Below are 23,542 nucleotides of genomic sequence, written 5' to 3'. Positions count from 1 at the left end.
GTTAACTACTAGTTGTGTATTTTTTTGTTATCATTCATAGCGTTAATATTACCATTTGAATTCCATCAAATTAATTTACATTCACTTAAATTCTATGGTAAAAGATAAACATAAGAATTAGACAATTGCATTAAAATCTCATAAAATCATTTAAAATACTGCAAAAGTTATTACATGTGAATTCTTTCAAATTCTTGAATTCAATACCACCCCCTAACATATACATTAGGAGAATCATTCTGTACAAAACTTCTTTTAAATATGGTGGGAATCTGTACTTGGTGGTAATGAAGTTTGGTGTTTTGTTCTTTTTACTTGAATGGAAGGAGATTTCCTCTTTGATTTTGATACTAGATTCTAACCTACATTTTTAAAACGCAACTTTAGATAAAACTTTATTTTTTTAAACAGGATATGTTAATAATATCACTTTTATAAATATATTATATAGGTTGCTAAAATATATATTACAAAAATTTGTAAAGTATTTATTTATAATAATTCTGACGAAAATATTTAATTGATAAAAAATTATAACATGTTCTTAGTTAAAATTAAATAGACATTTAGATTTAAAATAAAAATAAAAATACATTTAAAGATTTTATAGAAACACAATACTTTTGAAAAAAAAATTAGTTATTTTATTTTTGAAATATTTAAATATATTAAATATTCTGTGACTAAATTTAGTATGATGAATTTCCATTAATGAATATCTAAACGTTCAAATTGTATTTTTCTGTTGAAACTACTCTTGTTTTGTGTGTTTTAAGTCTTTGCTCGTCCTAATGCATATCTCAATTTCTCTAACCATGCTTAATTTTTTTAGTCACAAATCAATCAATGTATCATGTTATGGGTGTTATTGCAACCTGGAACATATAAGTTCTTCTATTTAAACTCGAGAGTAAGGACAATTCTCTGCTTTAAAAACTCTTTATATTGAACGTAGTGAACGCTAATGGGACATTTCCTTAACTGGCGTTATTGGGGAACACAAGATATAAACTTGTAAACATATTATGCTTTCTTTGTAATTGTAAGAGAACAAATGATGGATGACCTGAGACGAAAGAAGAGATTTTGGATGAAGACATGGCCTCAAAACTAGGTAATATCAACTGCATAATGCATGAGAAAATGGCCAAGTATTGTAGAGATTGAGGTCTTATTTAAATGCAGAGGAATAAACCCCGATGGATATTCTCAAAGCTCTCAGACAAAACAACCAATTCAGAAAGTTAATTAATGGCAGCAAGACAGCAACCAAGAGGAACAGGCCTAGAGGTTCAGTATAAAGATTTTGTCCCTAAATCTGATTGGAAAGACCAACCTGAAGCCATTCTATTCACCATTGATCTTCCAGGTTGGTATACAAAATAACTACATATATTTAACTAGTTGTAATGGTTCTGATGTGAATTGTTTTTTTAAGGTTTTACAAAGGAGCAAATAAAGGTAATGTATGTGCACGCCTCAACGATGATAAGAGTCACCGGAGAACGTCCCCTGGCTGGTCGGAAATGGAGCCGTTTCAACAAAGTGTTCACTGTTCCTCAGAATTGTCTAGCAAATAAGATCCATGGGAGCTTCAATAACAACACGTTAACAATCACCATGCCTAAGGAGACGATTACAAAGATGCCTAATCTTCCAGAAACTTCTAAAACTATGGCTGATAAGGTGGAGAAGCTAGAGGAGAAGAGGTTGTTGGAGGAATCTACTAGGAAAGAGAAGGAAGCAGAGGCTGAGAAGAAGAAGAAGAAGCTTTTGGAAGAGAAAGAGGGAATACTTAGGAAGCTTCAAGAAGAAGCTAAAGCAAAAGAGATGGCTGAGGCAAAGAAGCTGCAAGAAGAAGCTGTAGCAAAAGAGAAGGCTGGGACAAAGAGGATGCAAGAAGAAGCAATAGCAAAAGAGAAGGCTGAGGCAAGGAGGTTGCAAGAAGAAGCAAAAGCAAGAGAGATGGTAGAGGCAAGGAGGCTTCAAGAAGAAGTTATAGCAAAAGAGAAGGCCGAGGCAAGGAGGTTGCAAGAAGAAGCAAAAGCAAAAGAGATGGCTGAGGCAAAAAGGCTTCAAAAAGCAGCTATATCAAAAGAGAAGCTGTTGGAAGAAGCTGCACTAGAGAAGAAGATCCAGGATAAGAAATCTATGGATGAATTTGTAAGAAAAGAGAAGATGAAAGAAAAACTAAGTTACTCGGTTCTGGAAGAAAATAAAACAGGAAAAGGAATAATGGAGAAAATAAGGGGAAGAGAAATAACAAGTGAAGAGAAGAAGTTGATGATGGATGTAGGAGTGTCTGCCTTTGTTATCTTTGCCCTAGGAGCTTACGTTTCTTACAGACCAGAATGAGAATGATATGGTCTTAAACGAAGTTGTGTATAAAGCTCTTATACTTTGTAAAATGTGATATTCCAAAAATCTAATAAAGTTTGATGATGCCATATTTATAACATATACATTAGCAGAAAAGCAGATTCAAAAATATACAATATTTATGGTGTTGATTTAAATGTGCTTCCATATGGTTTTTGAGAAAATGAGATAGTGGTGTATGATAACCTGATAAGTGATTAATTATGAAATAACAAAAAAAAATACTATTTTTTGCAATATAACTAAATTAGAGGTTGCCAAAAAAAAAAACTAAATTAGTATTATTTATATAATTTATTTAGAATATAAATACTGGTATAATTTTTTTTTTTTTGATTAGGCAGAGATTAATTTTTCTAATCATTCCTAAATTTTAGAACCAATAGTTGATATAGTATGTGATAATTCTATATTTTTCTGTGAAACAAAAATAATAATAATAAAAAAAAACTCGATAAGACAGAGAAGAACACAAAGTCCATAAACCCTAAACCCATAGAAACTAGAGATCCGAAGTGAGAGAGACCCAACAATCTCTGTCTGGGAGAGAAGAACCCATTTGAGTTGAGAACTAAGCCAAGCAGAAAGTAACCTCCTTTTGCCTGAAAAGCAAGCGAATTGAAGACGGCGAGATGCCTCATCGTCCAATTCGATTTCTAGAATGCGTTTCACCAAACGAATAAGCTTCTTCCTGTGGCAGGCCACCAAGCTCCCCACTCGCTCTCTACCGAGAAACCCATCTTTATGCAGGTCTTATATCGTTGGTGCTCCGATCTCTAGTGGCGATGTTGTCACGGGTTTGTCCTACGGCCAGATACGTCGTCGTTTCATCGGGTACACTGCGGAACAGTTCTCTGATGATGAGTACGAGTGTGAATTCGAGGAACATAAGGTTCGTGTGTTTAGATTAATAATGAAAAGGTTCGAGCTTTTTAGACATTTTGGTTCAGACAGTTATGATTGTTCTGTTTCTTGTTCAGATCAAAATGGGAACTTTAAGTGTTTGTTAGGATGAATGACTAACGCAAATCAGAGATCTTGATTAGTTTCTGTTTAATCTTTTTTTTTTAACTCTTTGAATTTTATAGGCTTCATCTTCTGTGGCCAATGTTGATGAGTGGAAATGGAAGTTAGGGATTCTGCTGGCTAATGATAGCGAACGAGAGATTGTTTCTAGAGACAAAAGAGACCGAAGGGATTATGAGCAGATCTCAAATCTTGCCAAGAGAATGGGACTCTACAGGTATACAAAACAGATGTTGTCTATTACTTTTCATCTACTATGTGCTGATCTAAACCCTTGTTTCTTTGGAAAAGTGAGATCTATGGAAAAGTGGTTGTTGCAAGCAAGGTTCCTCTTCCCAACTACAGGCCAGATTTGGATGATAAGCGTCCACAACGGGAGGTACAGATTTGGTTGTTACTTCTTTTTTTTTGTAGTTTTGATCTGCTGCTGAAGTTGTGGTGCATGTCATTGTGCAGGTGGTACTTCCTTTGAGTTTGCAGAGAAGGGTAGAGGGGCTACTCCAGGAACACCTTGATAGACAGCAGCTGAACTCAGGAAAGGCTAATGAAAGTGAAGCTGATTCTCATCCTCCTAAGCAGACTGAAGAGCTTCCTGATGAAAGTTCTGATGCGTTTCTAGATGGTTCTGTAATGGAGAAGGTGCTTCAGAGGAGGAGTATGCGGATGCGCAATATGCAGAGAGCCTGGCAGGTATATTACTGAATCATCATCTTTACCTATGTCCCTCGTATCTCATCACATTAAAATACGTTTGGTTGAATAATAGGAATCACCTGAGGGGCGTACAATGCTGGGATTCCGAAAATCTTTGCCTTCATTCAAGGACAAGGAAAGACTTCTTCAAGCTATTGCTCGGAACCAGGTGAACTTCTAGAGATGATAGCCTTTGCATTGCTGCTAAAATGAATGTAGCTCTTACTGTCTGCATGAATCATGACAGGTAATAGTGGTATCTGGGGAGACTGGGTGTGGTAAGACAACTCAACTGCCACAGTACATTTTGGAATCGGAGATAGAGTCTGGTCGAGGAGCGTTCTGCAACATCATTTGCACACAACCTCGGAGGATATCTGCCATGGCAGTTGCAGAAAGAGTGTCAGCTGAGAGAGGAGAACCTCTTGGTGAAACGGTAAGCCAAGATGCTTAACTATGGACATCAATTTATAGGTTGTTTATTCTTGATTTCATACCGAACATGTAATTTTTTGATAGGTTGGGTTTAAAGTTCGTCTAGAAGGAATGAGAGGGAAGAATACTCAACTTCTGTTTTGTACAAGTGGTATTCTACTCAGACGACTGCTTAGTGATCGCAATTTGAATGGCATAACACATGTTTTCGTTGATGAGATTCACGAAAGGGGAATGAACGAAGGTACATACTCTATATATATATATATCGAATATATGTTTCAAGTTTCTGTGAGTTGAGTCTCACAATTGTTCAAGTCTCTCGCTTCCATGGTTGCAGATTTCTTGATAATAGTGTTGAAGGAGCTTCTTCCACGGCGTCCGGATCTGAGATTGGTTCTCATGAGTGCCACTTTGAATGCTGAACTCTTCTCTAACTATTTTGGAGGAGCACCTACAATTCACATTCCAGTTAACAACTTCTCCTCTTCCTCACCTTAGTCTTGACGCTCTGGATAGAGCCTGAACTTACAGTTTCTTTTCAGGGCTTCACACATCCAGTGAAGGCACATTTTCTGGAGGATGTACTCGAAATGACGGGATATAAGTTGACCTCTTTCAACCAAGTAGATGATTATGGCCAAGAAAAGACTTGGAAAACGCAGAAGCAGTTGATGCCACGCAAAAGGAAAAACCAGATCACTTCTCTTGTTGAGGTACTTGGCTAAATTTGACGAGCAGACCAAATCTTACATAGGCTGTATTCGCCAATCTTTTATTTTTCAAAATTGCAGGAAGCTCTTAGCAAGTCAACTTTTGAAAGCTATAGCTCTAGGACTCGTGATTCGCTCTCGTCTTGGATGCCTGATTGCGTAGGATTTAATCTTATTGAGGCCGTTCTCTGTCACATATGCCGCAAAGAACGTCCAGGAGCTGTACTAGTGTTTTTGACAGGATGGGATGATATTAGCTCCCTGAGGGACCAAATCAAAGCACATCCTCTCCTCGGTGATCCCAATAGGGTCTTGCTGTTGATGTGCCACGGTTCAATGGCAACTGCTGAACAGGTAAATTTTATCTGCTCATGTGTCAATTTGATTGCTTTCAATTTGAGCCCTCTGATTCGTGATTCCTATGTTGTTTTGATGTTTCTGTAGAGACTCATTTTCGAGAGAGCACCTCCTAATATTCGCAAAATTGTACTTGCTACAAACATGGCAGAAGCTAGTATTACAATAAACGATGTAGTTTTTGTGGTTGACTGCGGAAAGGCAAAAGAGACCACCTATGATGCTTTGAACAATACACCTTGTTTGCTACCCTCATGGATATCTCAAGCTTCTGCTCGACAGGTTAATTCATAGTTCTTAAACTTGCTTCACAACATTTACTCTTTCAAATGATTTCATTACATGATCACTACTGTCGAAAGTTCAGAAACATTTCTTTCTGGTACATTTTTGTCATAGCTCTAAAGCTTCCACTCATTTGATATGCCCAACGTTTCCCCCTGTTTGGTCTTCAGCGAAGGGGTAGAGCTGGTCGTCTGCTTCCGGGAGAATGCTATCACCTGTACCCCAAATGCGTGTATGAAGCTTTTTCGGAGTATCAACTTCCTGAACTTCTGAGGACTCCTTTAAATTCTCTCTGCCTGCAAATTAAAAGTCTTCAGGTTGAAAGCATTGCAGGGTTCTTGTCAGCTGCACTTCAGGCTCCAGAACCTTTGACCGTACGTGACATATAAATGCCCTTTCTGGATCTCGCCAGTTGTATTGTTACTAGTGACAATTTTTAGAATCGTTGCACATAGAAGATATGACTCTTTATGGATCAAGATTAGTCCAAATAACTGTAAATTTTCTGACAGGTTCAAAATGCTATTGGATTCCTGAAAATGATCGGAGCACTGGATGAGAAGGAAAATCTGACGGATCTTGGTTTGTGCTCTAAGTCATGTCCACATGTCTTAACCTTTTCTGATCCATCTATCATGACTTGACTTTCCTGGTTGCTTTCTTTTTGATTTGCTCCAACTAGGGAAACTCTTGTCGATTCTCCCAGTTGATCCCAAGCTGGGGAAAATGCTCATAATGGGTGCCATCTTCCACTGCTTTGATCCTATCCTGACAATTGTATCAGGGCTCAGTGTCAGAGATCCTTTCCTTCTACCTCAAGAAAAAAAGGACGTAAGTATAAAGTTTCATGGATGAAAGTTCTTTTTTCTTTTCTTATCATGAATGTACTGATTGGTTGATGATCTGATGATTCCTTGTTTTATTTTAGTTAGCTTTATCAGCCAAGTTGAGATTCTCAGCGAAAGACTACAGTGACCATATGGCACTCGTTCGCGCCTTCGAAGGGTGGAAAAACGCTGAAAGAGAAGGATCGGCTTACGAGTACTGTTGGAGGAACTTTCTATCAGCTCAGACGCTTCAGGCGATACATTCTCTGAGGAAGCAGTTCAACTATATCCTGAAAGAAGCTGGCTTAGTACACGATGACTCAGCTCTCAACAACAAGCTAAGTCACAATCAGTCTCTTGTTCGCGCTGTCATTTGCTCTGGCTTATTCCCCGGGATAGCATCTGTTGTGGTACAGTCTTTAAGTAACCATGTCTCTCCTTGCTTATGTTATAGGATTTAGTGAAATTACCGTGTTGTTCTTTGTGCAGCACAGAGAGACTTCCATGTCGTTCAAGACGATGGATGATGGCCAAGTATCACTATACGCGGTGAGTTTCTTGAATCTTGAGTTTCTTGTTACGGCCATTGTTTATTTAAATGGTTCGTTTACTGTTTATATGTTTTTAGAACTCTGTTAATTCGAGGTTCCCGACGATTCCATACCCTTGGCTAGTCTTTGGAGAGAAAGTAAAAGTCAATGCAGTGCTCATAAGAGACTCCACAGGTGTCCCTGATTCCAGTTTGATCCTTTTTGGTGGTTCACTGAGCACCGGAGTACAGGTGATTTCTCTCATTTTCATCTCTTTAAACCTCTTACATAAGTCATTGAACTCATCATGTGTTGTTTCCAGGTGGGACATCTAAAAATGCTTGACGGGTACATTGACTTCTTCATGGATCCAAATTTGGCAGACTCCTACGTGAAGCTGAAGGAAGAACTCAACAAGCTTCTTCAGAAGAAGGCGAGTTTGTTTTTATTCAACTTTAAAATGAAAGAAAGCGTGAACTTAACACCTTAGTATTTTCTTAATATGCAGCTTGAAGATCCAAGCGTGGACATCCACAAAGAAGGCAAGTACCTGATGCTTGCAGTCCAAGAGCTCGTAGCTGGAGACCAATGCGAAGGGAGATTCGTATTCGGCCGTGACACAAAGAGGGCAAGCCAACCGCAATTAGCAGGAGAGAACAACAAACTCTCCAAAGACGGGACAAACCCGAAGAGTCTCCTTCAGACGCTTTTAATGAGAGCTGGACACTCGCCTCCAAAGTACAAGACCAAACATCTGAAGACAAACGAGTTTAGAGCGCTTGTGGAGTTTAAAGGGATGCAGTTCGTTGGGAAGCCTCAGAGGAACAAAACGCTCGCTGAGAAAGATGCAGCTGTTGAGGCCTTGGCTTGGTTGACTCATACCTCTGATAATAGTACTGACCAGTACAGTGGAGACGCGGATTCTCCACCTGATGTTACTGATAACATGCTTAAACTCCTTGGTGGAAAACGGCGCAGGCGGTCCAAAGGCAAGTAGTTGAACTTGAAACCTCTCTGTGTCTTGTGTATGTTTTGCTCTAAAAGATCTTTACAAACCAAAGCAGATAGATACAATACACAACTTTAATCATAATTTATAAGAAAATTATAGTCATTTAGAGGAGAATACAAGTTTATTTGCAAAATTGTTAAAGATTCGGGAGTGGTCGGTGGCGGCCGTAAATGTTCTAGAGAGCTAAAATTTAGTCTACAGCCATATATGTCAACCAATCGAGTTTTTATTTTCTTAAAAACTGACGGTAAAAAAAATTTCTATAAAATTAAAATATGTACGTAGAACTTTATTTCGAGAGCAAAAAGATAGTAAAGTTACATTAAAATAATCTACATCAAATATATGTACTGCTTAACTTCTACAACCAAAATTTAGTGTAAAACCATATATATCAACCAATCGAGCTTTTATTTTCTTAAAAACTCATAACAAAAAAAGTTTTATAAAATTAAAATATGCTAAAATATGCATGTAAAGCTTTATTTCCAGAGCAAAAGATAGTGATTTACAAAGTTACAGCAAAATAATCTACATCAAATATATGGTTTAAATTTTACAGCCAAAAACATAAAGCTCATTCCAATCGTTCTTTTATCTGAAATTTATTTTTAACCCAAAAAGGAGGAAATAATGTTTTCAAGGTTGGTGAATTTGTCAACCAGTCAAAAACAGGCTAAGCTCATTAGGAAGAGAAACAGAATCTCAAAAGATAGAAAGCTCAAGAGAACATGGAAACAAAACAAAAACATAAACAAGAGAGGTCTCTTCTGAACAATAGACAAATGTTTGCTGAGTAGTTTCTAGATTGTTGCATGCGTTGGGACATCAACTGGGAACTCATGGATCTCATCCATCCACGGGTTCTTCTCCTTTTTAGGATTCACAGACCTAACCGCTCTCCAAACCGAGCTGTTGCACTTAAACCCCGAACCAAAAGCAATCTGCCAGATTCTATCACCTTTCTTGATCCTTCCCTTAGCCTCACTATACGCCAACTCATACCACAAAGAGCTACTCGACGTGTTACCAAAACGGTAGAGCGTCATCCTCGAGGGCTCCATGTGCCAATCAGTCAGCTTCAAGTTCTTCTCCAGCTCATCGAGAACAGCTCTCCCTCCCGCGTGGATGCAGAAATGCTCAAACGCTAGCTTGAAGTCCGGGATGTACGGCTTGATCTTCATCTTGAAGAGCTTCCTCCCCACTAACGTCGCAAAGAACAGAAGCTGCTCGGACGTCGGCAGAACCAGCGGTCCTAGCGTCGTGATGTTCGTCTTTAAAGCATCTCCCGCAACAGCCATTAGATCTTTGGACAGCGTCACGCCGACCTTGCTCGCGGAATCCTCTTCTTGAGTCACGCAGCCGAAGCATTTATCATCAGCTCCCTTGTGCGTCCTGACAGTATCAACAAGCTCGTACTTCGACCTCCTCCTGTCCCATCTTTTATTCGAGAGGAGAACCGCCGCACCTCCCATTCTAAACAAACAATTAGAAACAAGCTTCGACCTGTCGTTACCAAAGTACCAGTTCAAAGTGATATTCTCCATGCTTATCACCATAGCATAAGTGTTGGGGATAGAGTTGAGAAGGTGTTTAGCGAGATCTATCGATATCAACCCGGCGCTGCATCCCATTCCTCCCAAGTTGTAGCTGAGTATATTCCCACGGAGCTTATAGTGATTCACAATCATAGCAGACAAAGAAGGCGTCGGGTTAAAAAGGCTGCAGTTAACAATCAAGATCCCAATATCCTTAGGATTCACATTGGTCTTATCAAGAAGCTCGTCGATAGCTCCAAACATCACAGCCTCAGCTTCCTTCCTAGCTTCCGCCATACACGGATTCGGAGGGACGTTAAGGACAGCCTCAGGCAAGTAAGTAGACTCCCCGAGCCCCGAACGCTGGAGAATCTTCCTCTGGAACTCAAGATTCTCCTCGGTGAAGGATCCAGTGAGCTTCGACCGCTCCATGAAGATTTTTTTAGTGCGTTTGCGAGCTTCGTCGGGTTTATAGCACGAGAAGTCGACCAAGTAAACCGGACGGGGACGAGTCATGACGTAGATGGTCGTTATGAACACGAGGAGGGTGGAGCAGAGGATCACGGAGATGAGATTGTACTGGAGATGGTCCCAGAGGGTGGCGAGGTCGGTGCGGGAGAAGGTGGAGAGCTGAGCGGCGATGAGGAGGAGGAGAGGGGAGAGGAGGAGGTACATGCCGTGCGTGATGAGGTAGTGGTAGCCTAGCTTGACGTACTTGAGCTTCACGGATTTTTTGAAATCCGGGAGGTTACGGTCAGATGATGATGAGTCTCTTCTTCCTCCCATCATCAATGGTCTTCTCTTCTCCTCCTCCGCAGACATTGCTTCTTCTCCTGCTTTCAAAAACGATACAGAGATCTATTAAAGATTCATACTTTTCACATCAATTAACTAAACACACGTAAACAAGATCGGACTCGGAATGTATTGACAAGGAGTTAAAGTCACGTGACTTCGATTCATATTCAACGACCGATCAAATATCAGATTATAGAAACAGAGACAAACCTGAAGATTCAGAACTCTTGTCGCCGCTCACGGAGAAAACGAGGAGAAGGAGAGAATAATTATACGAGAAAAGAATATTATTACAGGGAATCTCATTCAAAGGCTACTACTTTTGAAAACGCAGACCACCAGATTGGTCGGAACTGTAAAGCCAATCATTTAAAAATAAAAGTCAAACCGGTTTTCAATAAGTTAATAACCGGACTCGGTATGAAAGAGATTAAATTTAACGGTTCGACTCGGTTTCCATTTGTCTCTGTTTTGAGAAGTTGAAAGAGAGAAAGAAAGATCTGAGGAGGATGAGTGCTGAAGATTTTCAGAAGAAGGTTTCCATCAGAGACTCCTCACTCGCCGGAGAAATGGAAATCGAATGCGGCGGGTCTACCAGCTCCACGGTTGGTTCGTCTCGAACTCTGGTTTTGCTTCGGAGACTGCTTGAGATTCAGGAGCGTCGAGCACAGGCCTACGCTAAACTCAAAAGGTTCGATCTTTGGATTGTTTATTGCTATTAGTTACTGTTTGTGATTCAATCACTCGGTGATTGTTAATGAGAGATGTTGGAGTTAACTGATAGTGTTGTCGAGGAAGAGATGTCTCATAAAGTCTAGATTTTTATTCTCTTAATCTCTTGCTATGCTTTTGGAATTTGATAATCAGAGGGTTCTCAGAGTATGTGGAGACTAGTGGTGAAGCGCTTTATCAGAAGCTCTGCAGCGAGATTACTGCTGAGTTCAACGAGTGTTCAAAACAAGTATCTGAGTTTTTCTTCTTCTTTTGATTGATTACCTTCATGATGATGTTAAAGATTGCAACTTTGTTTGATGGCAATAATGCAAGGTACGCGAAATGGAAACTCTGTTTCTGACTCCTGACGTTGGGAGATCGGATCTTGCTCAACTGCTCAGCGACATTCAGACTCAAGAGAAGCAGAAACTGCATCTGGTTTCATTCCTATCTACTCAATTGTTCAATTAACTTGTTGGAGAGAGAAAAAGTTTCTTACTTTAGTCCTCTCTCTTTTTTTTTTTGCAGACGGTTACAATACAGGTGCTAAAGAAGGCAGGGAGGCCGTCAGAACGAATGCTGACACACGAGAACTGCAAGTTCAAGAAACCGATGCAGCACGAGTGTGTGCATCTTCATGAGATTACAGAAGATGCAGGAACAGAGGAAGCAGAAGCGGATGCAGAGTTTGACAACGCTTTAAAAGAAGCAATCAGAGGAGTGCAAGACGCAGTGACTTGCATCAACGAGTATTTGGAAGACGTTAGGTACGAGATTGCAGCCCTTGAAGCTGATTAACTGTTCTCAGTCTCATCACTTGTTAACTTGCTATGTTGCTAATTAGCTTGAGATATTTAGAAACCCAAAGTTATGACATTTGTTGTTCTCAAAGTTATCTATGTTTATTACTGTGGGTAATGACTACAAATACAATAGCAAATTCCAAATTATTTAAAACACAATATTTGATTTGAAAACAATTGATTTAAGATGAGTTATTTGCATTTTTGGGTCAAAATGCAAAAAATGCATTAAGATGAGTTGTGTTTTTTTGTCGTGTACACATCAAAAACTGTCATACGGACAACAAACTAGTCGCTTTGACCCATTCACCGTATGTCCCAAAGCCCTTGACCCTGCCAAAATGATATGAACGCCAGCACAAAGGTTTTATTAGTTTCTCAACGAGCAACAACACAATGGGAAACACACCATTGTTTGACTTACAAATGGAGATCAGTTGGATCAATCTCTGGAAACAGGTTGAAGTAGAATCGAAGCCCGTCAGGGCTCATGTCTCTACTCAGCAGACCTTATCAAAACAAATGGGAGAATGAGTATCGTATAACTCTGACAGACTCATGTTTCTACGAGGTGGATTCTGTTACCTTTGGTCTCTGCAGATAGTAGATGTTCCTTGGCCATGGCTGGAGCGATTTTCAGTGTCAAAGCTGCATCACTAGCAGTGACTCCGGTTCTTAGAGTTTCGGTTTTAGTCACAAGCGTTCTGATTCTACTCATAACCTATTTGGTCAGAAAAAGTACTTCAGATATGAGAGATACAAAGCAGTAAGCTTGAGAAACCATGAGACTTAAGAGAGTACCTCCTCGTCACTATGGGACTTGTTCTGGATGACCTTCACACCGCTATCAAACTTCCGTAGCATTACTGGACTACCAATCACAACACATGAGCCAGAGTCAATATTTCTACAGACTATATCTTCTTCAAATGAATTTGCAAAAAGAATCTACGAGGAAAGACTCAGAAGATACACATACACATCAAATTTCTCCCAGAGGTTACAAGCTTGCCACAAATCGTCTGGAGAGATCAACTCTGATGCAAACAAAGGTTTCAGATTCACAGGCTAACAGAATAAAGAACTTAGAATCAGAACGTTATATATTAGAAACGGTCCAACCTGTTCCCCTAGCACGATTGAAGTGGTAATACATATCAGTAAGGCTGATCATCCCTCCAGCTTGTTCTAATGGGATTCTCACAAAATCTGCCAACTGGCGAGACAACTCTTGATGGTACAACGCCCCAGCAGATTCCTTAGTAACCGGAGAGATAATACCAACGCTCAACATCCATTGCTGCATCTCTTCTTTAGACCCCATCTCCTCATCATCACCTCCTCCGTTCTGACTACTAGGAGCAGACAAAAGCTTCTGCCGCATCTTCTCCGCCAGACTCACCATCTCCTTAGCCTTACTCTATTAAACCCCAACAAAGAGAGATAAAAAAAATTCAAATTCAAACAACAACCAATCAAAATAATCAATAAAAGTTTCAAACTTTGTATCACCATAAGAGCATTCAAATCCTGAAAAGCATCCTGCAAGCTCTTATCAGTACTCTCCCACTGCTCCTGCTCTTTCCTCAGTATCCCAGCTAACCCCACCATCCTCACCGTTCCATCGTTTCCGTATAAACCCTGCGCAACAGTTCCAGCTCCTGACCCCGAAGAAGCCTCACTCTCGCTCTTCTCATCTTCCTCCCAAGCTCTGCCCCTCCAGCACTCCCAGAGCTTGGCCAAGAACCCGTCGAAATCCCCTTTCCCCCTGAAGACGACGGTCACAACGACGACGGAGTCCACTTGGAACCGGATCCGAGGCGAGTGGAACATGGACTTGATTGACTTCTTGTGGGAGAAGATGTGAGTGATGGAGGAGAGAGGGAGGGAGGAAGGAAGAGAGGCGTTTGGCTGAGAAGAAGGGATCCATATGAGACGGTGAGTGGTTAAGATTAGGTTTCCGGAGCGCAAGGAGGCGAATCGAGGAGGATCGTCTTCGGAGTCTAGGTCGACGGAGGATAGGAGGAAGCACTCGACTTCGTTGCGGCGGAGCACCGGTCTGCCGCTTGTCGTCACCTCCGCGGCGTTAAACAAACCATCGGATCCGATTCTGCTTTCGCTGGCCATGGTTGACCAATCAAAAAGCTTTTTTCCGGCAACGGAAGAGAAGAACCGAACCACGATCGTTTGTTTAGTGTTAGGACAACAAACACGTGCAGAGTCAGCTTTGATTTGTTTTAAAATTACATAATAGTCCTTAATGTTTTCGACTTTATGTATTGAATCTCAATGCCAGTACACAGCCCAAAAAACATATTCAAACTTTTTTAATGGGCAATATAAAGCCCAATAGACTGTTGCTTCATAACGAGCCCAATATAAAGCCCAATAGCTCTAAGAATCAAAATATGTACTAGAAAAATGAGAGCGTGGAAATCGTTTTCTGGAAGTTGTTACGTAGGTCTGGGGTGGCCATGTGATGTGAGACTCACTCACGAGCTGCATTGTGTTGTCTTTCTCTTTGTTTAATTAATTTCATGTTTACAACTAATCCGAGCATGACATGTTGGTTTTGACGTATTTGAAACTAGTTTTAAAATTATCAATTAACCAATTCAAATAACAACTCTTACCAAATGCATTAAACATAGTTCTAGGCTGTTTTATTCACCAAACTAAACATAAAGAAGCACTGCAATGGTGAATATACATAGTACATTAGATATACCCTACAATATATGATGTCAAAAAACCAAAAAAAAAACAAAATACCATACAATACGTGCAAGTTCAGAACAAATATATGATGTGGACCATCTTAGATTCATGCTAGGCATTGCATTATATTCGTTTGCAGAAATTTAATTTATGTTTTGTTCATTAGTGTAATAAACTCGATGGTTGCTCATCTTGTTGACTCTTAAACCCATACTAATCAACTGTAGGGTAGCTAAAGAAAATAAATAAGATCTAAAATTAATTGCATATTCATAAACGTGTCAATATACCAACAATATTGAATTATTCAAAGTCAAATTTCAATATTTGGATAACTATTAATGAATTCGAATTATAAAATAAAATTCTATGGATGAAAAAAAAATATTTGTGAAAAGAGGAGAGTGACCCTACAGTCACCCGATATCCGAAGTGGCACCCGAACTCGATCCGAGAAATCCGAACTGAAGTATCAGAATATCCGAATGAGTATTAAATTAAGAGAGATTGGATATCCGAATCCGAACAGGTAATATCCGAACCTGAATGGATATCCGAAAAAAACCGAACATATGTATAATTAACCTTATATTTCTAGTTTACATCTCTCATTTTATATAAAATATTTATATTGATACTACACATATTTTAAGCTCATATGATATACATACAATTACGAAGAAAATTATTTGTTACTCACTTAAAATGCATGTTAAATTTTTTATTTCAAAAATTAACAAAAAGTTATATCAAAAATTTAAAAACAATAACCAAATTAATGTCTTTTTAGTTTCAAAATGTTATGTCCAAATCTATTAACCATTTAATCTATTAAAAATAAAAAAATTAGTTAAGTGAAAGTTATATTTTTAAATACAAGAAATTTGAGAAATAAAAGTTTAATTTTGTTTTTTCAAAATCTAAATATCCGAACCCGATCCGAAATAACTGAATTCGAACTAAAAATATCAGAGTTCGACCCGAAGTACAGAAATCACCTCTATACCGAAATATCCGAAAATCCGAAATATCCAACCCGTGGGATACCGAACGCCCACCCCCTGCTGTAGGGTAGGGCGGCTCAAAAGTCATATGTTAGTTCTAGAAGGGCTTACTCTGGACCAACAAACACGACATGGCTTTTCCTCAATTTTCTCTTCGTACCTGTGTGTTTTTTATTTGTGCCTAAAATGAAAATTTTCCACATTAACTAATTGAATAAAAGATTGGTCGACGTCGTCGCCAGCCATCGGCGACTTGTTCTTCTTCCCCTTCGGACCTTTCTCCTGTTCTTCGCCTCTAGATCTCTCCCTCTCACAAGTCGTCGTTTTTAAATTCGTCTCCTTCTCATTCTTCTTCGTCTTCGCCAACACGAAAACTCCATTTAATTAGCATTTTCCTCTCTTTCTCATTTTATTCCATTTTTAATCTGCTTCTTCGTATCCGCTTACGTCATCTCTTCTTTCTCCTCATCCATTTATTTTTTAGCGCGCTAAAAAGCAAAATTCTCCACGATCCGGATCTACCCAGGGTCAATTTCGCCGGATCAATTCCATAAAGGTTGGGGCTTTTCGTCTCCGATTGAGAATCTCTCGATCTGCCCTACCTAAAAGCTCCAACATTTCGCTGGATCAGTTCCATTTTTCAAGCTGATTCGAGCTCTGGGGGTTTCTGGGTAACTCTTCGTTTCGATGAATTCTCCATTTGATCCGTAAAGCTTCCTCCTTTTCACGAAACCCTCTCTATATGGATTCGAGGAACTCAATCGATCATCACCACCACAACGATTCAATCTCCGGCGTCTCCTCTCGATGGAGCCTCTCGTCCAAAGACCCCTCCCTCAGAGAAGTCACTTTCGGCGATTTGGGATCGAAGCGTATCCGCCACGGATCAGCCGGAGCCGACTCCGAGATGCTGAGCATGTCTCAGAAGGAGATCAAAGACGAAGACGCTCGGTTAGTCTACATCAACGACGCCGAGAGAACCAACGAGAGGTTCGACTTCACTGGGAACTCGATCAAGACAGCGAAGTACTCTGTCTTCACCTTCTTGCCTCGGAACTTGTTCGAACAGTTCCACAGAGTCGCTTACGTGTACTTTTTAGTTATAGCTGTGCTGAATCAGCTCCCTCAGCTTGCGGTTTTCGGTAGAGGCGCGTCCATCATGCCTCTGGCCTTTGTCCTCTTGGTCTCGGCCATCAAAGACGCTTACGAGGATTTTCGGAGGCATAGGTCGGATAGAGTTGAGAACAATAGGTTGGCTTTAGTGTTCGAGGAGGGGCGGTTTCGGGAGAAGCAGTGGAAGTATATTCGTGTTGGGGAGGTTGTTAAAGTTGTGTCTAACCAGACTCTTCCTTGTGACATGGTGCTGTTGGCTACGAGTGATCCCACAGGGGTTGTGTACGTGCAGACGACTAATTTGGATGGAGAGTCGAATCTCAAGACGAGGTACGCTAAGCAGGAGACTCTTCAGAAGGCTGCTGATTTGGAGACGTTTAATGGGTTCATCAAGTGTGAGAAACCGAACAGGAACATATACGGGTTTCAAGCGAACATGGAGATTGATGGAAGGAGGCTCTCTCTTGGACCTTCTAATATTATTCTCAGAGGATGTGAGCTCAAGAACACTGAGTGGGCCTTAGGTGTTGTTGTCTACGCTGGTGGCGAGACGAAAGCTATGCTGAACAACTCCGGAGCGCCGTCGAAGAGGAGTAGGCTGGAGACTCGGATGAATCTAGAGATCATTCTGCTGTCTTTGTTTCTGATAGCTTTATGTACAACCGCGGCTGCGACCGCTGCTGTGTGGTTGAGACGGCACAGGGATGATTTGGACACGATTCTGTTTTACAGGAGAAAGGACTACTCCGAGAGGCCAGGAGGGAAGAATCATAACTACTATGGCTGGGGTTGGGAGATATTCTTCACTTTCTTTATGGCGGTCATCGTGTACCAGATCATGATTCCCATCTCTCTCTACATATCTATGGAGCTTGTCCGTATTGGTCAAGCGTACTTCATGACTCGAGATGATCAGATGTATGATGAGTCTTCGAATTCGAGTTTCCAGTGCAGGGCGTTGAATATAAATGAAGATTTAGGGCAGATTAAGTATTTGTTCTCTGATAAGACTGGTACTCTCACTGACAACAAGATGGAGTTTCAATGTGCCTGCATAGGAGGTGTAGATTACTCTGACTGGAAGTCTGCAGACAGCGAACATGGTGGATACTCCATTGAAGGTAAGGAAACTAGTTTCTTAACTGCTGTTAAGAGTAGTATGTTTTCATGTTAACTGACTGATACTTTTTTATGACACAGTTGATGGAAATATATTGAAGCCAAAGATGAGAGTGAGAGTTGATCCTGAGCTTCTTGAACTGACGAAAAACGGCTATGCAACAAAAGAAGCAAAACGTGCGAATGAGTTCTTCCTCTCACTGGCGGCTTGCAATACAATTGTGCCAATCGTTACCAACACATCTGATCCCAATGTAAAGCTGGTAGATTATCAAGGGGAGTCCCCTGATGAGCAAGCGTTGGTTTATGCAGCAGCTTCTTATGGTTTCCTGCTCATTGAGAGAACCTCTGGTCATATAGTTATTAATGTCCGAGGAGAAATGCAAAGGTACAATGTTTTGGGATTGCATGAGTTTGATAGTGACCGAAAGAGAATGTCAGTGATATTGGGATGCCCGGACACGTCAGTGAAGCTCTTTGTAAAAGGTGCAGACTCATCCATGTTCAGTGTCATGGATGAATCCTACGGCGATGTCATAGAAGAGACCAAGAAACAGCTTCACGCCTACTCCTCTGACGGTTTGAGAACTCTTGTCGTTGGGATGAGAAAGCTGAACGATACAGAGTTTGAGCAATGGCATTCTTCGTTCGAGGCGGCAAGCACCGCCTTGATTGGTAGAGCCGGGTTGCTAAGAAAGGTTGCTGGGAACATCGAGACTAACCTTAGGATAGTAGGAGCCACTGCGATCGAAGACAAACTGCAGCGTGGTGTCCCTGAAGCGATAGAGTCTCTCAGAATCGCGGGGATCAAAGTATGGGTGTTGACTGGTGACAAGCAAGAAACTGCCATATCCATTGGCTTCTCATCGAGGCTCCTGACGAGAAGCATGAGGCAGATTGTAATTAACAGCAACTCGTTGGATTCTTGCCGGAGGAGCTTAGAAGAAGCAAACGCCAGTATTGAAAGTAATGACGAGAGTGTTGCTTTAATTATTGACGGTACCAGTCTCATATATGTACTCGACAACGATCTTGAAGATGTGGTAAGTGAAAATCTATTGCTTACTCTGGTTATTATTGTCTTTCATAGTGGTGTAATTTCTCAGTTCTTGCAATGCAGCTCTTCCAAGTGGCATGTAAATGCTCTGCGGTACTCTGCTGCCGTGTTGCTCCTTTCCAGAAAGCTGGAATCGTTGCACTTGTAAAGAACCGCACTTCGGATATGACTCTCGCCATTGGTGATGGTAATGACTCCACTCTTTCTGCCTGATCCTGTCTAAAAAGCAACCTGGTTTTTTTGTTTTATTTCTCACCTTCCCATTTGGTTTTGACAGGTGCCAATGATGTCTCCATGATCCAAATGGCTGATGTTGGGGTAGGGATCAGTGGCCAAGAAGGTCGGCAAGCTGTGATGGCATCAGATTTCGCAATGGGACAGTTCAGATTCTTAGTTCCGCTATTGCTCGTCCATGGACACTGGAATTACCAAAGGATGGGTTACATGATACTATACAATTTCTATAGAAATGCAGTTTTCGTTCTAATTTTATTTTGGTGAGTTACTGTCTTATTACTACTACCTTTTTTGTTCTAAGCCAATCACCTGGGGACTAACCAACCCTCTCACCAATATCCACGCAGGTACGTTTTGTTTACTTGCTACACACTGACAACCGCCATCACGGAATGGAGTAGTGTCTTGTACTCAGTCATATACACATCGGTTCCTACAATAATTATCGGTATTCTAGACAAAGACCTCGGGAGGAGGACTCTTCTCAATCACCCTCAGCTCTACGGTGTGGGCCAGAGGGGAGAGGGATATTCCACAACGCTCTTCTGGTATATGATGTTTGACACAATCTGGCAAAGTGCAGCCATCTTCTTCATTCCTCTTTTCGCTTATTGGGGCAGTACCATCGACACGTCAAGCCTAGGAGATCTATGGACCATTGCTGCAGTTGTGGTGGTCAATCTTCACTTGGCTATGGATATAATAAGATGGAACTGGATCACTCACGCCGCCATATGGGGATCCATTGTTGCAGCTTGTATATGTGTTATTGTCATCGATGTTATACCCACACTCCCTGGTTACTGGTAAAACTTCTTTCTCTCTCTCTACAAAACATTATGTTAAAGCACACTTAAGTTCCATGTTCTTATTCTTTTATGGCTGTGACAGGGCAATTTTCGAAGTGACCTCAACATGGATGTTCTGGTTCTGCTTGCTTGCCATTGTTGTGACATCACTGCTTCCTAGATTCGCTATCAAGTATCTCGGTGAGTATTACAGACCTTCAGATGTTCGGATTGCTAGAGAGGCTGAAAAGCTTGGGACATTCATAGAATCCCAAACAATGGAAACTGAAATGAATCAGATTGGTGATCCTCCAAGGAGATAATATCAAGAAAAGACCAAATGAAAAATTCTTTATACCCTTCAGCGGAAGTAAATACAAAAATTATATATTCCATTTTTCCCCCACCTTGGTTGCTGCTTTACTATTTCAAGAGTAGGTTTTGTTTGATTGTAGTGTAACAATGTTGTTACATAATCTCTGGCTGTAATTTTCCACTTTGTTGTAACATACGCACAAGCTTTCCTTTGTAAAGAGAGAAAGAACATCGAAAAATTTGATTTTGTTTTAAATCAGTTCCTAGTTCAGCGCCTTACAAAAGTTGAGTTTAGCTACAAACTTAAATACATAAAAAAGAAAACAAGATACAGGTTTGTCCTAAAAACGATCCGAGTACTATTAAGATTACATTACATATCCAACAGGAGACAAAACATGAGAGAACATCTTCCACAATCTGAGAAATAGACAAAGGTCTTATGCCTGTTGAAGAGAAAGATCAAAGGAGTCATCATTCAATAGATCCCTGCCCGATAAACAAATCCAACGGTCCCATCTTTTAAGCATATTCAGTAGATAAAACAACAAATAGGAAAGAGATACTAACCTGTTCCATTCATAATCATCTGGCTCCAGTTGTTCACTAGAGGTAGCTTTTCTAGCCATTGTCAACCAAATGAGCCACGGCAAAACTCTGATCCGCAAAAGCACTTCTTTTTACCATACAAAGTATTGCCATTTTGAGTTCCGCTTGGTCTAGTAACACCATAGTCATAAGTTAACTCAGTCATGGGAGGGATGTGTGACATGGCAAAGAAGGCTACATGCAAGAAGAGCTGACCGTTGTGTTCATAACTAACCGGCTGCCAGAAAACATTAGGGGAGCAACTGTGGTTCATGAACCGGGCAACGTTCCCAGCATTCTTAGCACTGATTACAAGAGGCAGCGGGAGTTCAGGTTCTTCAGACATCTCCTCGGAACCATCTTCGTCTGCTAAGCCAAGCTCATAGTTCCATTTAAAAGGGGTATAGACACGTGTTGTATCAAAGGTATAATCATCATCACCCATCGTTTGCTGCACCTTCGACTTGTCCTTGGCCTCACCTGCATATATGCATATAAACGAGCCGGCACGAATGGGATCCCATGACCGCAAGCCCCATCCTCTATTCACCGTCTTGAAAACTTCAAGCTTCACTTTAACTCCCATTTGAGTCACCTTGTTTTTGCAAGCCGAGCAGGGACAGGATGGGCTGCACTCATGTACCATACCCTTGCGGCTAACTAGCACTCCATTACCGCAGTAAGGGAAGTCACCTCCGTTTTTCCTTATGCAGTGACAGTCCAAGTTCCCTGGCTTGCAGGCATTGCTACAATGGCATCCAACAGAAGGCTGCTGAGTCAGCTTAAACGACTCTGAGTAACTCACAGTCGTTGAGTAGGTGAAGTAAGGAGGACCATTCTCTGCATCAACTTCATTCACAAGCGAGACGCCTATGCTTTCGACTCCCGAAGTGAGATCAGGGAGGATAAGCCCTTCTCTCGAAGGCACCCCCGCCTTCCACTTCTGTATAGCAATCCACGAAGCAAACGCAGGAGGCTGACCAGGAGCTCTCACTAGCTTATACTTGAAAGTGTTGTGTCCTAACTTCCCTTTCTCCACCCATGACTCTTTGATCTCGTAGAGCCCATCGTAAACATAGATCTTAGCACTCTGAGAAGCCTCTTTCAACCCTCTTATAACCCTCACCGGACTGTTCCTAAGCAAACTCTTCTCCAACGCGAGATTACCTCTCTCTAGCTTCTGGTCAGAGGTCTGCTTCTCTTTGTCAGCATTACCACCGCCTTGACCGGTATAAACCAAAACATCAGGATTACCTTCATCATTATCGTAGTAACCAGAGGAAACAATGCTAGTGGCGATAGGCTCCTCTCCTGTTTCACCCCCTCCCTTGACGAGGAGATAGTCAATCCCAGCCATCGACGGAGAATGCAACCCAACCAAACACATCTCAAACCTGAAGAAGAACACGTCACCAATCTCAACGCCAGGAACAACACCAGGCCTCTTCTTGGTGTTGGTCCTGACACCTCTGCTCATACAAGTGGATCCTGCTTTCAAATCGCCGCGTTTGATAGACCCGCTGGCCGCTTCCTTAGCATCTTCCAGCTGCGAAAACCTTCTTCTCAACGCGTCAAACCGCATGACCACACTCGTCACCAGCTTCCTGTTCCCATTCTCTCTATCAACCACGCTGATCCCACTCGAGAAATTCTCAGGACAAACGAGAGGAGTACGCTTTTTAGTGATCTTTCTCTTCACAGTTGAAGGCTCCACGTCGCCGTTAGGAGACCTGAATGTCCTCAGAGGAGTAACCAACGAAGGCTCTGAGTTGTTGTTATGATGCTGAGGTGGATTCTGAGCTTGGTTGAGATCTGGAGTGTGTTGAGAGGAGCTAAAGGGATAGAAAGGAGAGAAGCCAGGAGGGAAAGGACCGAAAGGAGGTGCACAGACAAAAGGAGGAGCTTGGTTCCCACTTGGGAAGACAGGTCTTAGAGTGCGCAACGGTTTGATATCCAACACTCGAGTCTTGTCAGTGTAGCTTCCGAAGTTCCCTTCCATAGTATCTGAACTACAATCAAAATTTACCAAATTAATAAAAAACTGATTTTTTTTAATATGCAAATGGAGAAAACAAACAGTAAGATCTACGAAAGCCAAAGTCTTTAACAGATTAATCTATAGCCAGAGAACCTATCATTCATCGCAGAAAGCTTATAACTTTGAGGAAAAAAAAAACCTGAAAGATTGGGACTTGGAGATCGAAATGCTCCGTCAGATTTAGGGTTTCCGAAACGAGAGAGACAGGGGAAGAGCGAGAGGGAGACAGATTAGAGCATAAAGTTTCCAGCTTTGGTAAGAAATTACTGATATTAATGAACATCTATGATTTTTTTTCACTCGCATGTGTAACAGTTGGAGAAGAAGACGCTTAGATTAAACCGTTGGATCTAAAATCATTTGATCTTGAGCCGTACGATGATCTAATATGACTGGGATTACCTACGTAGCAGGTTTCAGTTTTGTACTGCGTACTTGCATTCTTCTTTTTTGTG

At 41.1% G+C, this 23,542-nt stretch overlaps 7 protein-coding genes across 11 annotated transcripts; 4 read left to right on the top strand and 3 right to left on the bottom strand.

Moving 5' to 3' along the window:
- Nucleotides 1–1,076: 1,076 nt before the first annotated feature.
- LOC106440642 (protein RESTRICTED TEV MOVEMENT 2) lies at nt 1,077–2,458 on the top strand. Its single transcript, XM_013882373.3, has 2 exons — nt 1,077–1,369; nt 1,439–2,458. Exons 1-2 carry the CDS (start codon nt 1,252–1,254, stop codon nt 2,353–2,355), a joined length of 1,035 nt encoding a protein of 344 aa, XP_013737827.2. The 5' UTR covers nt 1,077–1,251; the 3' UTR covers nt 2,356–2,458.
- Nucleotides 2,459–2,832: 374 nt separating this feature from the next.
- On the top strand, nt 2,833–8,359 carry LOC106440643 (DExH-box ATP-dependent RNA helicase DExH3-like). Its single transcript, XM_048767280.1, has 19 exons — nt 2,833–3,271; nt 3,468–3,622; nt 3,697–3,784; nt 3,862–4,095; nt 4,172–4,267; nt 4,346–4,534; nt 4,618–4,777; nt 4,874–5,004; nt 5,079–5,249; nt 5,328–5,600; nt 5,691–5,885; nt 6,059–6,262; nt 6,401–6,470; nt 6,571–6,719; nt 6,817–7,125; nt 7,205–7,264; nt 7,344–7,496; nt 7,568–7,678; nt 7,754–8,359. Exons 1-19 carry the CDS (start codon nt 3,041–3,043, stop codon nt 8,240–8,242), a joined length of 3,468 nt encoding a protein of 1,155 aa, XP_048623237.1. The 5' UTR covers nt 2,833–3,040; the 3' UTR covers nt 8,243–8,359.
- Nucleotides 8,360–8,849: 490 nt separating this feature from the next.
- LOC106440638 (3-ketoacyl-CoA synthase 11-like) lies at nt 8,850–10,946 on the bottom strand. The gene is made up of 2 exons (XM_013882370.3): nt 10,804–10,946; nt 8,850–10,628 (listed from the first exon to the last, which is right to left on the bottom strand). Exon 2 carries the CDS (start codon nt 10,615–10,617, stop codon nt 9,061–9,063), a length of 1,557 nt encoding a protein of 518 aa, XP_013737824.1. The 5' UTR covers nt 10,618–10,628; nt 10,804–10,946; the 3' UTR covers nt 8,850–9,060.
- Nucleotides 10,947–11,022: 76 nt separating this feature from the next.
- Nucleotides 11,023–12,301, top strand: LOC106440645. Its single transcript, XM_048767283.1, has 4 exons — nt 11,023–11,284; nt 11,461–11,554; nt 11,641–11,745; nt 11,836–12,301. Exons 1-4 carry the CDS (start codon nt 11,103–11,105, stop codon nt 12,103–12,105), a joined length of 651 nt encoding a protein of 216 aa, XP_048623240.1. The 5' UTR covers nt 11,023–11,102; the 3' UTR covers nt 12,106–12,301.
- LOC106440641 (vacuolar protein sorting-associated protein 36) lies at nt 12,272–14,350 on the bottom strand. The gene is made up of 7 exons (XM_048767281.1): nt 13,623–14,350; nt 13,233–13,530; nt 13,090–13,147; nt 12,912–12,981; nt 12,696–12,831; nt 12,535–12,619; nt 12,272–12,443 (listed from the first exon to the last, which is right to left on the bottom strand). The coding sequence occupies exons 1-7, from the start codon at nt 14,235–14,237 to the stop codon at nt 12,383–12,385; spliced, it is 1,323 nt and encodes a 440-aa protein (XP_048623238.1). The 5' UTR covers nt 14,238–14,350; the 3' UTR covers nt 12,272–12,382.
- Nucleotides 14,351–15,960: 1,610 nt separating this feature from the next.
- Nucleotides 15,961–20,720, top strand: LOC106440646 (phospholipid-transporting ATPase 1). Its single transcript, XM_048767275.1, has 6 exons — nt 15,961–18,066; nt 18,146–19,107; nt 19,185–19,308; nt 19,399–19,618; nt 19,706–20,164; nt 20,250–20,720. Exons 1-6 carry the CDS (start codon nt 16,575–16,577, stop codon nt 20,467–20,469), a joined length of 3,477 nt encoding a protein of 1,158 aa, XP_048623232.1. The 5' UTR covers nt 15,961–16,574; the 3' UTR covers nt 20,470–20,720.
- LOC106440647 (histone-lysine N-methyltransferase, H3 lysine-9 specific SUVH1) lies at nt 20,689–23,421 on the bottom strand. Of its 5 annotated transcripts, none has more exons than XM_048767277.1 (3): nt 23,227–23,421; nt 21,032–23,058; nt 20,689–20,950 (listed from the first exon to the last, which is right to left on the bottom strand). In XM_048767277.1, the coding sequence occupies exon 2, from the start codon at nt 23,046–23,048 to the stop codon at nt 21,093–21,095; it is 1,956 nt and encodes a 651-aa protein (XP_048623234.1). In that variant the 5' UTR covers nt 23,049–23,058; nt 23,227–23,421; the 3' UTR covers nt 20,689–20,950; nt 21,032–21,092. The 5 variants fall into 5 exon arrangements, with proteins under 5 accessions (XP_048623234.1, XP_048623235.1, XP_048623236.1 ...); XM_048767278.1 differs by having other exon boundaries at nt 20,689–20,907; XM_048767279.1 differs by having other exon boundaries at nt 21,032–23,053; nt 23,227–23,388.
- Between the last annotated feature and the right edge of the window lie 121 nt (nt 23,422–23,542).

The sequence above is a fragment of the Brassica napus genome, chromosome C9, assembly GCF_020379485.1.
Source record: "Brassica napus cultivar Da-Ae chromosome C9, Da-Ae, whole genome shotgun sequence".
Taxonomy (NCBI): Eukaryota; Viridiplantae; Streptophyta; class Magnoliopsida; order Brassicales; family Brassicaceae; genus Brassica; species Brassica napus.
This window is presented reverse-complemented; position numbering and strand designations above follow the sequence as displayed.